At 37.3% G+C, this 16,591-nt stretch overlaps 1 protein-coding gene across 1 annotated transcript in view; it reads left to right on the forward strand.

Annotated features, from left to right (window-relative positions):
• Positions 1-12,409: 12,409 nt before the first annotated feature.
• Positions 12,410-16,591, forward strand: part of LOC121962746 (uncharacterized) — a 132,054-nt gene continuing 127,872 nt past the window's right edge. Inside the window, exon 1 of the mRNA XM_088077390.1 lies at positions 12,410-12,628. Coding sequence (XP_087933516.1) covers positions 12,478-12,628 — 151 coding nt within the window. The 5' untranslated portion in view covers positions 12,410-12,477. The remainder of the gene's footprint in view (positions 12,629-16,591) is intronic.

Genomic DNA, 16,591 nt, shown 5'->3' on the forward strand with positions numbered 1-16,591 from the left:
AGCAAAAAACTGTCACTGATCAAGTCAATGAAGTTGAAATACTTTGCAAATATATATATATATATATATATATATATATATATATATATATATATATATATGTATATATATATATATATATCCAAAATTTCATCTGTCTCATCAAACTACAATCGTGGAAAGTTTCAGAATCAGGGAGAATCAACACACTAAATGAGTACTGACAGTGCTCAACAGAAAATAGATCCAAACCCCCACCCCATAGTGTCATTTAGTCCAGTGATTCCGCACTTGGTGACAATATGCAGTCAAGGTTTGTAAAACGTAAAATCCCTTTTCTGATTCATGAATGTATTGACAAACTTGTTGCACACTCACTCTTAGATATGCAAATAATACTGACAAACTGGGGTCTTTAAATTGTGCTATACCCTCTTCCAATGAGAGCACACCAGAAATTAAAGGCATTTGGTAATTTTTTATAATAACTTGTTTTTCACCAGACACGAGTTCTGTTGTCTTGAAAACATTTATCCAAACAAATCCCAGCACAGGAGGTTTTTAAGAAAACTAAAGCTCCAGTTAGATACATAGCTGTATAGTTGGATATACAGTTTGATAGTGAGGAAAATATAAGATTATGTCATTGTTTTTTTTGTCTAACAGGTGTAAGAGAATGAAAGTGTTAAAATGTGTTGACACTGGAACACAGGGGTAAGCTGAAAAAAAGACCTTGACCATGTCCAGGATTGTAAATGTAACTTTGTGAGGGCATCTTTTTTCATACTTTTGTGTGGTCATCTAGGGAAATTTGGGGAAATTTTGTAATGTGGGTCTTATATTTGTAATTATGGCCATTCTGGCATATGGTTCATGCTAACTTTGCACTCCTGACGACATTGTAGAGATGCAGGAAACACAACTACAGCAAAACAAGGCATATCTGGGCAAGCAGTCTCCTAAAATGTTCCATTTGGTCGAGCTTTTGGGCTAACCACAAAGCTTACTGGGGTAGATCCCATAGTCACCAAAAATAACTAACCCATACAACCTCATTGGTTGTTTGTCCCTGCCATCTAATACGACCTTAGGGTGTTCCTGAAATTAGCAGTGTTGGGAGATCAACACAAAAACATCTATGACATATATGACCGTCACTGGACGCAGTTTTAAATACAAGGTTTTAAACGGTTGCAGGTATGTTAGGTTTAGGTAACAGAACTACTTGGTTCCCAACCAACATTTGTATGTTGGGGTGTAGTAAATGGGCTGAAAAACGGGTCCTAAAGAAGATTTTCCAGGGGCTTCATTAAGGCCCCATGCCAACTGACCTTTTGCTAAGCCCTGCTCTCAAACACCATTAACCTATCACATTGCGTGCAGCTATACAATGCACTCAGACACCCTGCTCATAGACCTCCATAGAAAAACATCAGAAATTTAGATTTTCCTGTGGTTTTATTGAAATGTTTGCAGTTATACCTTAACACAACACTGACTCGAGGTATCCTGAGAAGCTAGACTGGACTAGAACCTCTCTTCATTATACATTGTTTGCCCGAGTTATGTTTCCTAAATCTCTACAGTGGATAAACGATAGAATTCTTGAACTTAATAACCATAAAATACCAATACCCAGTTATCATAAGGGCCTTTCAGCAATAAGCCATTTTACTATCAGCCTACCCAACAACACCCTATAGCTGTTTTAAAATCACTGCAAGCCATGGCTTTCTATGGCCTTTTTGTTAAAAAGAAAAAACTCACATTTTAAACAACTTTTTCTTTTCATCCACTGGTAAAACTGTTTTAGGAGTAAGGGCAAAAAAACTAACTATTTTGTGCATGCAAACATAGTCAGTGTTAGAATTGGGGAGCTGTTAGGTGGAGAGAAGCAGATATTGACATGATGTCCTTTGTAGGAGGCACATGGTGGATAATCTATACCTGCACAGGGTAACGGGGTTAATGACAGAGACCAACAACTTAAAATGGGAGAGAATGAGGGAAATGACAGTTTATAGGGATATTTTGTTGACAAAAGTCTCTATAAATGGCTGTTATTAAAGTAATTATTTGAGATAAACAAAAAAAAAAAAAAAAGTTTGAATAATCTCCTCTAATAGGAATAGGAATTTGAAAACAGTCAAATGCTGACATTCTACTGGGCTACTCAGAAACCCAGTCCTGTGTAGCATTCATAACAATCTTACAGAGTAAATGAGGTAAAACAGTCCAATGCTTTAGCATGCACAAGTGAAGATAAACAGCATCACAACACACAGTAATTCCAGCTGGATGCATTTACAATCATTATGCACTGTTTGACAATTGCTCTCTATCTCAATTTGTCATTCTCTCCCATTTCCTCAATGTCTCTGCTTCTCTCTGCAAACTCTTAATGTTTTAAGTGGCAATAGTCACCGTTATCTCTCTCTATTCTTCTCACATTCCCTCCCTAATTAATGCCACCGTCCTCTCTCATTGTGCAGCAGTTTGCTCTGCTCATGACAAGAGCTTTAGGAGTCTAATCAGGCTGACGTGCTGCCTTTAATGGCCTGAAGAGACCTGAGCAAGACGCTTTAGTTTAATAACTAATTCATATTAAGGAATTGTATTCAGAAAACATTATTTTTGTGAGTAAGAGCAATAAAGTAAGTTGGTTAATGGTTCTCGAGCTGTAACCAAATGGCTCACTAGCCAAAGCTGCAGATCAGCAGCTCCAGCAGTCCTTCCAAATTCCAAGGAGTCATGTGTGACTCAACATTTATATCAAAACTATTGATAGACAGGCCTTTGGGTTTTTTGTAGTTAGGCATGATGTTTGCTAGTGTAGTGTTTGTGTCAAAAGTGTGTAAAGCACTATTTTATAATATGGCGAAAAGATTTTTTTCATACCTTAACTTATTTGTAATACTTTGAATGTGATATACTTTCTTAGCATGATGGGATGGTGTGGGATGGGCTTAGATCTTGCAGCTTGTAATTTCTTATGAAATCAGAATTTTGTGGAGTCCGTACACTTTTGAAATGTTCTGAGGAATGATTTAGATAGAATGATACCAGCAGCATTTTGCTACGATTGCGTCTTACTTGCCCAGATAATCTGTTTATTGTAGTATTTAGTGCTTCCACAGTCATAATGATGCCGTCACATCAGTAATTTGTAGTCTAGAACATTTTCCTTTTTAATAATTGCGCAAAGATTTGATAAACATTTTTTTATGGTAAATCGCTCATTTGTATTTGATTGTCCAGTTTGTAAATAGGCACATTGTAAAAAGAGACTTTTTGTTTTGGCTTGAAAATGTTGGTGTCAAGGCTGCCTCAAAATTTACATGACCTCAACTTACATTCTTTCTTGCATTCAACTCAAAATTTTAAGGTAACCGAGACACCAACTTTTTGAAGTTAAAACATATAGTTTCTTATTATAGTGCAGACTTGAAATACAGATTTTAGAAAATCAAAGCTTTTCAGGGATCAATAATATAAATGTTCATTGCTTTAAATCATGTGCCTTTTATTAGCAAAAAAAAAGCTTTAATTTACAAGTGTGTTAAATTGAGTACCAAAATAATGAATGAGCTTCCAATTTTTGTTCATGTAATGCACTATTAGAATTAAATCAATTACCCAACACTGTGTCTGTCAATAGAAGGAATACACACAGCCCATGTGTATAGTTAGCTCGATTTAATCACAAGAATGCAAACTCAATAAATCAGTCAACATTTCCAGAAATGAACAAGTTATTAATATGTCTGCTATTGAATTCAGATCACCATCCTGAATATTTAAAACTGGTACATTCCCAATTTAAGAGAAAAGCTGCATGTTTTTTTGTACATTTTATAAAAAGCAATGTACATATTGTGTATGTCTAATGTTAAGAAATACTGTAAATTGATGCTGTCATTGTGGCCGAAACTTAACATACTGTAAGCAGCACATCGTCAACATAGTGGTCATCCCTGCAGACATGCAGTTAAGTCTTCCAATCACACATTGCTGTATTTTATCAGCATTATTCAACCATGTAAGACACTGCTGCACACACAACTCACTCACCAAAAAAAGTGTCGGCATTGTATATTTTCTCACACCAAGGATACGTTACTCTTGCAAATTAGTATGTAGCCCCCACGTTCAGGGGCTTAAAAGCCGCAGGAAACACAGCGATAGGTCCACTAAAACATTCACATTTAGGGCTCAAAGTAGCTGGAATAACAGCCCTGGGTTGCTAAAAAAAATCCCTTTTGGGGGAATTAATATTTGCTGGAATAACAGCCACGAGGACCTTAAAAAATACTGTGTTAAAGGGCTAAAAGCTGCTGGAAAAGCAGCCATGGGTTGCTATATCACTTCCACATTTTTCGGCAAAAAAAGGGCTGGAAAGACAGTCATGGGTCACTAAAAAAACTTATGTTTGGGGGCCAAAAGCTGCTGGAAACACAACTATGACTCGCTAAATCAGCTTGTTGTGCATTTTGTAGTCTGTTGGTTTTGAACAGTGGTCTGCAGTTTGGCAGGCATCTCTCCAAGACTGACATCAACCTCGCTGCTGACATATTCGTGCAAATGTAGTGTATTCTTGGTTTGCAGAAACGTTCAATGCCAACATTTTTTTCTGGGGACTAGGCTGGCCCACTGTGTAGCACTGACACAGGTATAAATATGTGGCACATCACTTGGTAACACCATAATAACACATTTTACAGATTTCTGACATATTGAAAAGTGATTCTGATCCGAGTTGGCCTGCTGTGTTACAGTGTGACAAGTCTGCCTCACAGCATGAATCTCCTGCATCTGATTTGTTTTATACTTGCATGATAATAGGTCCTTGCAGAACTTCATTATTACTCACTTATTATTGTTCTATGGCTACATGTGCATATGTACATAAAGATTTAAGGTGGTTCTCAGCCATTTTTGCGATAAACATTTTATTATTCCTTTTAAATTGGCTTAATAATGACTAGCGGGAAATTTAATGGCAGTAATATGACATAAATGTGATGATTTGCAGTACAAAATTCATCTTTGCACAAACATGGCCTACACCCTCATCTCACAGGCTGGAAAAATACTTGACTTGGTTGAGCCATGAGCTATTTACTGTGTTTCGTATTTATTTGAAAATGGGGAGGTTAAGGGGTTATCTAATATGCAATATTATCTAAATCTTAATAGAAGTAAACAATACTAGCAGCTGTTGTATTGTAATTTGCACAAAACTGTGAATGTTCTATGTGATGTTTCTGTTTCAGATGAATTCTCCAAACATCTGCTGACACTGGACTCCATTATGAGTTTTCTGAAAAATAAAACAATTTAAAGCTGTCAGGAAACTGTTTGAAAACCTATGAAACAGTTTAAAATGTGACTTTTTCATAAGCTGATTCTGACTCTCAAATTGAACAGTTATTATTTGAATCATTTGATGACTCAGTCTGGCATGGTTTCTGTTTGCATGATATAATTACTTCAGTAGCTGAAGGAGGGGTTTTCCCTGTGTGTTTTTTGTCTTCTAAACTATTCGTCTTGACTTTTGTAATGCAATAAAGAACATTTGAAGCATCTGCCTCTGTTTTTGCAAATGTCACACGCATTTGAAAAGACAACAATGACATAATCAGCACAACAAATTTCTGTAACAGACGGAATCTTCTTGTTTTTTTCTTCTTCTGAAAGGAATAGTCAAAGACCAAGATATACAATGACCAGAAAAGTATGTATTTTTGTTTTTGGGGGTGTGAACGCAGGCCTGGAGGAGGAGGAGCCAATAGGTTCGTTCCAGCCTACCCACTTCTGCGCAGAACCGATCACCAGCGATCAAAGAAAAAAAAAAAAATATATATATATATAGTATATTTGATAAAATTCATAAAAATGATTTATCTGAATATAGCAAGTGTTTTATGATCCTCAAAAACAGTTTTTCACTCTCAAAATGTCAAAGAGTAGTGTCCCATCTTGACAATAAAAGCATGTCCCATTTCAACAGTAGACAACTGGCAAAATAGGACACTATCAAAATAACCTTTTTACAAAATAGGAAAGGATTTTTTAATGAAAAGTGATCATTTGTTTTTAGATTTTTAAAAGCTGAACAAGTTTTATGTCAGAACACAATGCCATGTCAATTACTATTGTGATTATTGTACCAGGTGTCACTGCATGCAAAGTCAGGCCAACAAATATGATGTCATATCCGGACAACGTTTTTATCCTAATCATATACCTGTCAAGCAATGCATAGATACTGGTATTGGGTTATTTTGTGTATTCCTTGAAAATAGAAAACATTGCAAAGCTTAACTGTCCCATTTTGCCAGTGTCCCATTTTGACAATACTCACCCTATATGAGAAAGAGGGTCAAAGTTCAGGGTGCAGTATTATGAAGAAGTAGTATGTGCCGGCTGCGTGCATACTGCATGCAACAGTGCATACTTTGCAAGGGCAGCCATAGTGCCTACTAAAAGTAAAAAGAGTAAAAAGTATGCGATTTGGAACGCACCCTCAGAGTCTGTCCGACTTGATCGCACCTTTTTGTCACCACCTCCTGCTGCAGGCGCCTGCTCTCCTCTGCTGTCCAGGCAAGGCGTGGTTCAGCTACAACGAACAGGAGGAGGAGCCAATAGTAGGCCTGGAGGAGGAGCAGGGAGGGGGAGGAGCCTGGTTTGATTGCAGCACTGATTTCAAGTGTGAATGCTCCTTCGCCACCTGCAGCAGCAGCCTAGGCTTCCTGGCCACAATGTTGGACTGAAATAATGTGAGTTACCTTGATCTTTGTTTTAATTTTGTCATTTTAAATGGATACGAGAATCGATTTTTAACCAGCTTCTCATCAAAAAATGCGCATAGATGAACTGTGGTAAATTTCCCTCTATCTACCAGTGCCAAGATACCCCGCTTCCACGGTAACAGCACTCAGTTCCGTTATTTGGCTTTTTTTGACAGTGTTTAGTTGGCATTCCGGCTGTTGCTCGAACCACCATGGATGTATTAGGAACTACACCCGTCACTTCTGCTTTTTCATATTTCCCGAAGGCCGAAGAGTAAACAGCTGATGGAGAGGCTTTATCGCCCCTCTCTATGACTGTCAAACATGTCAAACAATGTTACTGCACTGACTATTTCTCTCCTAAAATGTTTACGAAACATATTTTAACACCCTGTTTAGCTGTAATAGTGAGAGGTTGTGTGCGCCATACTGCTTATTGCACAGTGAAAACAGGCCAAATACAAAAGAGTAAAATTAAGCAGCGCCGATCAAATATAGTTCTTTATTGTGTTGCCCACCTCTCACTTCAGAAACATGTTTTAGCTTACTGTTAAACCATCAAACAAGATCACCAGCTGCTATTTTCCAACAAATTTATCCAACAATGAAATGTACAAAATATGTCTGGTATGAAACGTCGATATGGAACCGTAGATACCTCATTGGCTGCTGCTCCAAGCACGCTGCAATCCGTCTGCACCAGCGTCATATCGAGAAGGTCAAGATCCACTAGTAAAGAAAAGCCATGTGTATTACTGAGAGATGCAGATTTCACCACAAACTCAACTGTAACTCGTTTAATAATAAACCAATTGTGATGAAATTTGTTTTGTTATAAACATTGGAAAGTGAACATGATAGTGGTTACTTGTCTGAATTAATTTTAGTGACCGGAGACAATCTAACCAGCTCTATGACAAAAGAGAAATCTCTTGAACAGCCACGACATGGGTACATACAGCTCTGACTTAAGCAACACCCAGCGATGGAGTGAAACAAAGTGCGTTTATTCACATCCACTACATTAATACAGTTTTGGGGTATTGGCACTTTACTTGAGCATTTGCATTTTCATACAACTTTCATCCCACAGCAATACACAGAAAGCTGGTCACACTGAAAAAGACAGTCAATTTGTGATGGCATCTGCATCTGTCAATACACACGTATTTATTGTATTTTTGACCTCCTTAAATGGCCCCTGTGCAGACACATTGCGGCAAGCGTAGAGCATCCAATGAGGTATCTACATTTTTCTATATCCATTCTATAAAAGGGGAACACTAGAGTATATGAGTGCTGATAATATCAATTACATTGAGAGCTAAATTACATCCTACAAAGAACTAAATACTCATACAAAAATCATTAGAAATCTTAAGTAAAATAAGAATGGACACAAAGAAAGGAAGAAAGAAAGGAACAAGTAACAAAGTAAAAGGTTTTCAAAGTATTGTGTAAAAAATCTATTTGGAGATACTGTCTGATGAAGTCCATGTGTGACGACATCCAGCAGTGGGGGTGTTTATTGATCTGCTGTGGTGCGCTGCCTTCTGGTAGTTGTAGGTTTTCTACCTCTTGAGCAAAGCTGTCTTTTTTCTCTGGTCATTTTGCACCAGTATGTGCGTCTTTCGACCACAGAGGTGACCTAGTTTTATGTGAGGACTTCTTTAAGTTTTATTTATTGTATTTGTATATTTTTATGCACTTTGTGAAGCACTTTGTTTAGATAAGTACTATACAAATAAAGTTTATTATTATTATATAAAGTTGGAATGATTTTGCATTGTGTCAATTCTTGTTAGTGGGCAGCTAAATGTTTACGTTAGATAAAGTGATTTATTTGCATTAGATTTAGTTAAATGTAATTTTTATATCTTGCAATCTTTGTTTAGACAAACAACCAACAGCAACAGTGATTGGTGCTGGACCTCCTCAATGTGTACTGCAATAAACCAACTGATGCCTGACTGCACAGCTACAGTGTTAGCTGTGTCCTGGCTCCTGAGGGCTGGACCACAAAGCCAGATATGGTGAGTCTAAAACCAGAGTTTCTGTCCAAAGGGCTCTCTCTCTTGAATTTCAGCTTGAAATCAGCTGAAAAGCTCCTTTCACAGCTTCTTTGAATACCATCACACTATAATCAGTGTCATTATATGAGCATACAGATTCTCAGCCGTGAGAAAACGTTATAAATACATGTTCCTCAACTTAATGAGCCATAATGACATGAGAATACCTCCAGATGAAGATGTACAGTTACAGCAGAGCTTACTGTTTGTATCATGTCATGTTTTTTTCTTTACACAGGAGCCTACAGTTTATCAGTGATGCAGAAAATCTGAGCCAGAATATTTTTTTGGAATTTTATTCATATTGTGGTTGTTGCTCTCAGTGAACTGCTGAATGCATCTGTAGTGTTCTTGTAAACAATGACACTGCAAGAAGCTTCTATCAAATCACAGATGGCATTAAAATGGTCATATTAAGTTGTGCATTCACACGTTTAGTAATATTCTGCCCTTGTTCCTCTTTTGCCTTAATTGAAGCAACAATGTAGGCTTTTACAGTAATACTTTTCAATATTCTTTAAAGGCGGAAGTAGGCAGCACGTGATCGATCCTTTTGAAATCTCAAATGAAGCGCTGAATGCGCCATGTGACTCGTTTTAAGTGGAAACTCATGTAGCCTGAAGCAGAAAGCCGGAGTTAACAGACACAGGTGATAACACCTTGTCATCAATTAATACACTGCTGGGTAGCCTGTGAATTTCCTCCCACAATCAATAAAATCTCATTTTAATTGATAATATTACGAGGAATGCAGATATTGTATTTTTTGAAGATATCCGATATGCTGATATATAACTCATTTGGCTAATAACTGACACCAAGCAATATATTGATATATCCACCATTTCTCCAGCTAATTTTCATAATCATCAAGTCTTTTCTGGAGTGGAATTAACATCATATTATTTATACTCTTATCATGAAGGCCCACCAGCAGATGGAGAGATAAAACACAATTCTTCTCAGTGAATGTAGTATTTTCATTAATTGTGTAAAATAGGAAAAATACTTAGAGAGAGAGAGAGAGGGAGGGAGGCCTATATACACCCAGTTTGTTTGTTTTTTTAACCAGAAAAATGCTATTGCCAAACCAACCAGACTTCATTTAAATAAACTATAATTTTAGTGTGTTCAAGCCAGCATATTTTCACATTTAATTGGGATAATTGAGGGTTTATTTCAACCAATCACAGCTGGTGAGTGGTGGAACAGTGGGAGGTCAAAACCAAGATGGCTTTTTGTAAGTATTGTTTTATTTCCGTCAACTTTGACTAAATTGTGTTTTATAATGGTTAAATTTCTGTTTATTTAGAGGGAGTTTAGTGGGTTTGGCAACAGCAATTTTGGCTGTTTCTGGTTAAACAAAAAGGATGTTACTCTTTGACAAAAAGGTCTATCTCTGAATACAGCACTCTAAGAATAACAGTCTATGCCTGTCAGTAGCAAAAACAAACACTTTTAGTGGATTTAAAGTCACACAAGTGCACAAATACCCAAAGTGCTAACATTCAGGCATCTTTCATGACTGTCAGCTGCAGCATACTGGATTCATACTGGACCAGTTAAAGAAACTGCCGTTCCGATTAGTCACTTATATACCAAACCATTGGACAATCGAACACATAAGAAATGTAATTTTGGCAAAAAATAAATAAATGGTCTCCGGCTTCCTCCCACATTCCAAAGACATGCAGCTCAGGTTGATTGCTGACTCTAAATTGCCCTTAGGTGTGACTATGAGTGTGAAAGGCTGTCTGTCTATATGTGTTGGCCCCTTGAAAATGAATGAATGAATGAAAAAATAAATAAATACAAATCTGTCTCTAATAAGCCCCCATGTTGTAGTTTCTTGACAATACTTAAACATGTATTTAAGCCTTTGAATCCCGAGCAAATTGGTGGGATTCCTTTCAAAGACGTGTGAAAACAGGTAATGAGCAACTTGATAAGAAATGTTCTACAACTTGCAAGAAATTAGTAGATCTAGAATATTATTTTTAAAAGGTAGGGAAAATATATGGGGAATAAAGAGAAAAGCTGTAGAAAAAACTACATTTATAACTGTACATGAAAATCATTTTACAAAATTATTATTATTATTATTTTTTTTTAGATTTCTCTGTTGCTTTTTTGCCATTATTAGAGAGTACAGAAGTTTTCTAGCATAAAAAGGGGGAGAAAGGGGGAGAAAAACGGCCATGAGCTGGAATCAAACCCACGGCTGCTGCAGCAAGGATGCTGCCTTCATACATGGGGCTCTGCTCTATTCACTGAGCCACCATGGCTCAGTGAATAGAGCAGACCAGCAATTTTGAATCATTGCTTCTTTCACTGCTCATTGCCTTCTTCCAATGTTTTTTGGAAGAAAAAGAAATGAGTAGATTTGGAAAATGATTTTCAATAATAATAATAATAATGAAGATGATAATAATAATATAAATTACCATAATTTCATATTTTAAGTTATGTTACATAAGTAACATATTTTTAAGCATTTTTTGTTGACTTTGCTTGTTGTTTTTCCTTTTTATTATTATTATTATTATTATTTTATACTATTTTTGTTTGTTTTTGTTCTTTTATTTATTTTTATTACTAATTTTCAGGTAATTTCTTTTCTTTTTCTTTCTTTTTTTTGCTAATTGGGGAGTTATATCTTTTGTTGCTCATTACCTTCTTTCTATGTTTTTGAAAGAAAAATATATTTTAATATATTTTGAAAATTATTTTTCAAGCAACTAGGGGAAAATGTTTGGGGAATTTTTTTTACCATACCATAATTTTACCATAATCTCATATTTATTTTTTTACTTTTTTATTATAATATTTAAGCACTTTTTAAAAGTCTTGTTTGCCTTATTTTTTTCTTTGTTCTTTCTTATTCTTGTTTTACAAATTTTAAGGTAATTTTCTTTTCTCTCTCTCTCTCTCTTTTTTTTTTTACTAATTTGAGGGTTATTTCATCTTTCATTGCTCATTACCTGTTTGCTATGTTTTTGAAAGAGAAATAGATTATTCGTTTTTTTAGATTATTTTCAAAAAAACTAGTGAAAATGTGTTTGAAAAATGTATTTATAATCACCATAATGTCATGTTAAAGATGATGTTACAGAACTATTAGAATTTTGAGCACTTTTCCAAGTTTTGTTATCCTTACTTGTTTTTCTGCCTTTTTACTTTTTAAAACTAATTTTCAGCTAATTTTCTTTTTTTTGTAACTAATTTCTTGCTCCTTTTGGGGTTACTTCTTTTGTTACTCATTGCCTTCCACCCATATGTTTTGACGGTTTCAAAGGGTTAAATAAAAAGGACTAAATTCGTGTACTTGTGTCTGTCAACAATTAGGTAAAGCTATACATATTTTGCTTTATCAAACTGACGTGTGTCTGGCTTTTGGACAGAGAAGTTTTCTGCCGAACTTGCAGCTGTGGATGCTACATGTTACCCGAAAGACTGCTCTGTGCGCTAAACTCAAGTTGTGATGATACCGTGCTGAAGCTGTCCGGTGCTCATCCTCAGAGAGCATCATCGGGCGCGTGCAGCAACCGGAGGACCGTGCGCGTTCACGCGTTGCTACAGAGGGGCGGGAGAGGAGGACAGAGAGAGAGGAGGTGAAGGGGGGGAGCGATAGGGTAATGAAAATGATGGCGACCGATGCAGAGGAGATAAGAATCCCAACAAGCCCCTGTCCCGTCCCCGACACCAGTTTCAGCTCTCTGTCCATCAAAATCACGCGGAAAAACCAGGACAGACAGTGGAAGTTGCGCTTTATTTACCTGCAGTGCTGTGAGTACCGACACACAACACGACGTTCACGGCCAAACACCGTGACAGGCTGCACGAGCCCGCTCACTAAACACCGCAAAATGTGTCTGCCTCACTAGATTCACCGACGTTACGTTTCTTGCAACACAATAAATGTGTCCTTATCACATTCTTGAGGAGCCGAACCTCCATTTAACGTGTACCGGAGGGGGCGGGGGAGGACCGGGATACAACGCTCGCGAGGACAAACATGGAGAAATAGTGTGAAATAAATAAATAATTGTAGCTCATGCTGCAGTAAGGATACATAATGTTTCCCCACCTAACAAAACATGAAATTCCATGACTAGTTTTAGTTTAGCTCTCCATTTAATTCGGCATTAATAAACCTTGAGGTTCTTATTTATCTAAAATTTTAACTGTTTTTTTTTCTACATTTAAAATTACTTTGGCCATTATGTCTCATGTCAACTGTTTGTGAAAGTTTACTTTTCAGTGAGGCTTCAGTTTAACCTCTGAAGGTTTGCTAAGAAGCCAGTTTATGTTTAAACTGCTTTAATGTTCTCAAACAAGCTTATGTATAATTGTCTAAGTTTAGTTGGGTAATGTTACTGACCTGATGGCTTGAAAAAGTCTAAAATGTTCTAATTTCATAATATAACAGGACTGTAATCACCAATTGAACATGTAGGGGGACCATCAACAATCAACACCTTCTGCCACCCAGCCCTCCAGGGTTCATTTTAGAAACTTAACAGCTATACTGACTATTTTACAACATTTTGAAATGAAAGATCAGGAATTCTTAAAATGCCGATGACTGATAAGCATTGTGGGAGCTAGCATATGATTCAGGGCAGCACATGAAAAGTTAACACACCATAGCTTTATTACTTTTCTCATTACCTACTGTACTATGATTTTTTAAATGACTTTTTCATGACAAATTAGCCTTTGCTGTGCCATTTTTTTGGCACACTGTAAGAAAAAAACAAACTTCATTTGCAATTAAAGTTACAAATCAAGTAGCTACTGCCATAAAATACAGTTACATAAACTACTGTTATAATAACATTTAAGAAAATGCTGTTAAAAATGTTTAATATAGTATCACGTTAAATAAAGTGCACTTACAGTAAATTAATAAATGAAAGGGGAACCCATGGTGCTTTTATTTTGAAGGACGTAGGTCATTTGGGGCTGGAAGTGTTGATGTTTTTGCCGTGGACTTGAAGCTTCCTGTCAATAATTGGATGTAAGCATTAGCAGATAGTGGAACTGTAAGGGCCGTTTGAGGATTCATCCACTGCAAGCTGGAAAAAAACTAACAGCTCTCCAGTTCATGCAGTATTTGTAATTCATAATTGTGCTATATGATTGCAAAATGTGACTCAGTAGTCATGGTCTGGAGCACTGCAAAAGCCCTGCCCTGTCATTTTGTACATCGCACGGCCAGAGGCCAAATGTTGAGTTTGGCAATGGTAGTAGTACTGGATTAAAGCTAATTGAGTTATTTAAAAACCATTTCCACCTGTGGTGAAGGTCTGCACTTGCATTTTGACTCATTCATACCAACAAGCAGTAAGATAAAGTATTGTTAAATGTGTTTGATTGTGACTGATGGCTGGTTGGGAGGAATGGTGTTGTGGTTTAGCAACATCTCAAGATAATGTCAAATGCAAAGTTCTCATACAATGTTGAGCTAATGTCCAAATCACTATGTGTGAAATGAATCTAATGTGGGCCCTTTCGGTAGCAGTAATCGATGCTGGATGTATCTCTGGGTGTCCATTAATTCTTTCCATGCTTTGTGCAATTTGCCCTTGGGCTGCAGCTACGGGGTATTTGCATTGTTGATAACTCTGTTGAATATTTTGACGATTAATCCATTAATCACTTTGTCTGTAAAATGTCAGACAATGGGGAAAATGCCACTCTGCTTATTCTCCTTGATCATGTTTGTCCCTTATATTCCCCAGGACTGCCAGAAAGTCCTTCCTGGAAGAAATATTTTCAATTTAACCCACATCATGATCTTTTACCTCAAACATCAGGGCTATCTGTCAGTCCTTAAAGCAAACTTCTCCCCAACAGCCATGAAACATGGATTAACAGCAGGGTCATTTAACCTTTTGAAACCTGGATTGACATCAATTTTCTTATGCAGCTTTTTGGAGCCTTTCAAAAACATTTAATCCTTTGAAACCTTGCCTTGGCCGCATCTGTCTGCCTCTGTTTGACAGTGGCCCAGAATTTCAAAATATAAAGTGTATCCTAAAGATGATGATATGGATTGATGCGTAGGCTTTGCATTGATCAAATTGCATTGTTGATCATTGAATCGATACATTGATCCAGATCAGTGAAGCGTTACATTCCTGTGGCAGCAAAAATAAGACATTCTATGTTGTGAGACAAAGAGGAAAAAAAGCTAAAAGGTTGTTGGTTTTTAGGCACTTTTTGACATATAAGCAATGTTCTGAAGGCTGTTGTGCAGTTGAACTTTGGCTTGTGAGTAGAAGTGCCACACTGTAGCATGTGTGAAGACAATGAACAAAGAGCTGGGGCGTCAAAATCAAAATGCTATTAAATGTCCATTAAGGTCACTTTGTCCATGTTTCCATCCATCTGTCTGTCTGTAACACAAGTTATTGAGTCATTACATCACATGCCTCGGCAGCTGTGAGAATACAGACAATACGAAAAAGATTATGATGAGATGTCTAATTACTGGCGCCATATGTCCCTCAGTCATCTTCAGAGGGTGGTAGGGGAGCTTAGAAGAGAACTGATAAGAGAATCATGAAAAACGATTGGGCTCATCTAAAATGACAGCTTATTTCTAGTGATGATGGGAGGTCCAGAGAGAGCAAGTGATGGATTTGAATGTGACAGAAAAGTGACCTGCCTCATCAATACAGCCATCAGCATGTGGTGACAGCAGGGCTGCTTGATGGCGTCTCTTGTCATTACAGTAAAGGGTGTCACAGCTGCCCTACAGTGTGTAGGAGTGAACATGTTGGAAATATCTAGAGTAAGCATGACAGCCAGTGCATCAAAGTCAGCCATCAGAAAAAAAAAGATTTACTGTAATATTTGACGTCTTTGTGTGAATGCAGCGCAGCAGGTGGAGTTTTATCTCCTTTGCAGCTGAATGTCACTTGTGAGGTGGATAATTGATCTGTTGATACGTTCACAGCTGATCACATTGATAAATGAGAGGAGGTATTTGCAGATTTTTTAGATAAAAGAGAGTTTTAGGCCCAGCAGAATAAACTTTTAATGCTCCTGACGCTCTGCTGCGCATTTCTGCCTCTACTGCGCTAGAAATAACTCAACTGTGTTTTAATACGGCTCTTAATTAACAGTTCAGCTCCACTGAGACTAAGGCAGGACAAATTAGACTATGGCGGCCTGCCATAGTCTTTGTTATAAAGGGGAAACAATGAATGCTGCTGACTCTACTGAGTTTATTAACCCTGTTGGGTGTGCACTCAGCAACGTCCTCTTGTTTGGACAGACGCACAATAGATGTCATAAATAACAATTAAATTACAATAATGACAAAGAGAAAAGAGAAAGAGAGAGGGGAAGAGAAGGGGGGAGAGTAGTACAGCAATAACAGTAACTCTTTCATAGCATGTGTTGTTATGTACAAATATCATAGGTGTTGATAAGAGTCCCATGTGTATATTAATAGTGGAGGCATGACTCATAATAATGGCAGTAGAAAGTCGCGTCAGGCAGGATCACGGCATCTGTGTAACCAAGGCCCATGACACAGGCGCAGCCTCAGAAAGGACCACAACAACAGCACAACCAAGATCATGATCAAGGCGAGCCGGAGGTGAAGCCACAGCACGAGCACGGCCAAAGGCAGGGTCACAGCATCAGCACAGCCATCAACACGATCCGGGTGCAGCCAAGACTGCAGCCAAATATAGCCATCAAAAAAAAAAGAATAACATAACATTTAGACCAAAG

The sequence above is a fragment of the Plectropomus leopardus genome, chromosome 5 (genome assembly GCF_026936395.1).
Source record: "Plectropomus leopardus strain MGB_pleo_1.0 chromosome 5, ASM2693639v1, whole genome shotgun sequence".
NCBI lineage: Eukaryota > Metazoa > Chordata > Actinopteri > Perciformes > Serranidae > Plectropomus > Plectropomus leopardus.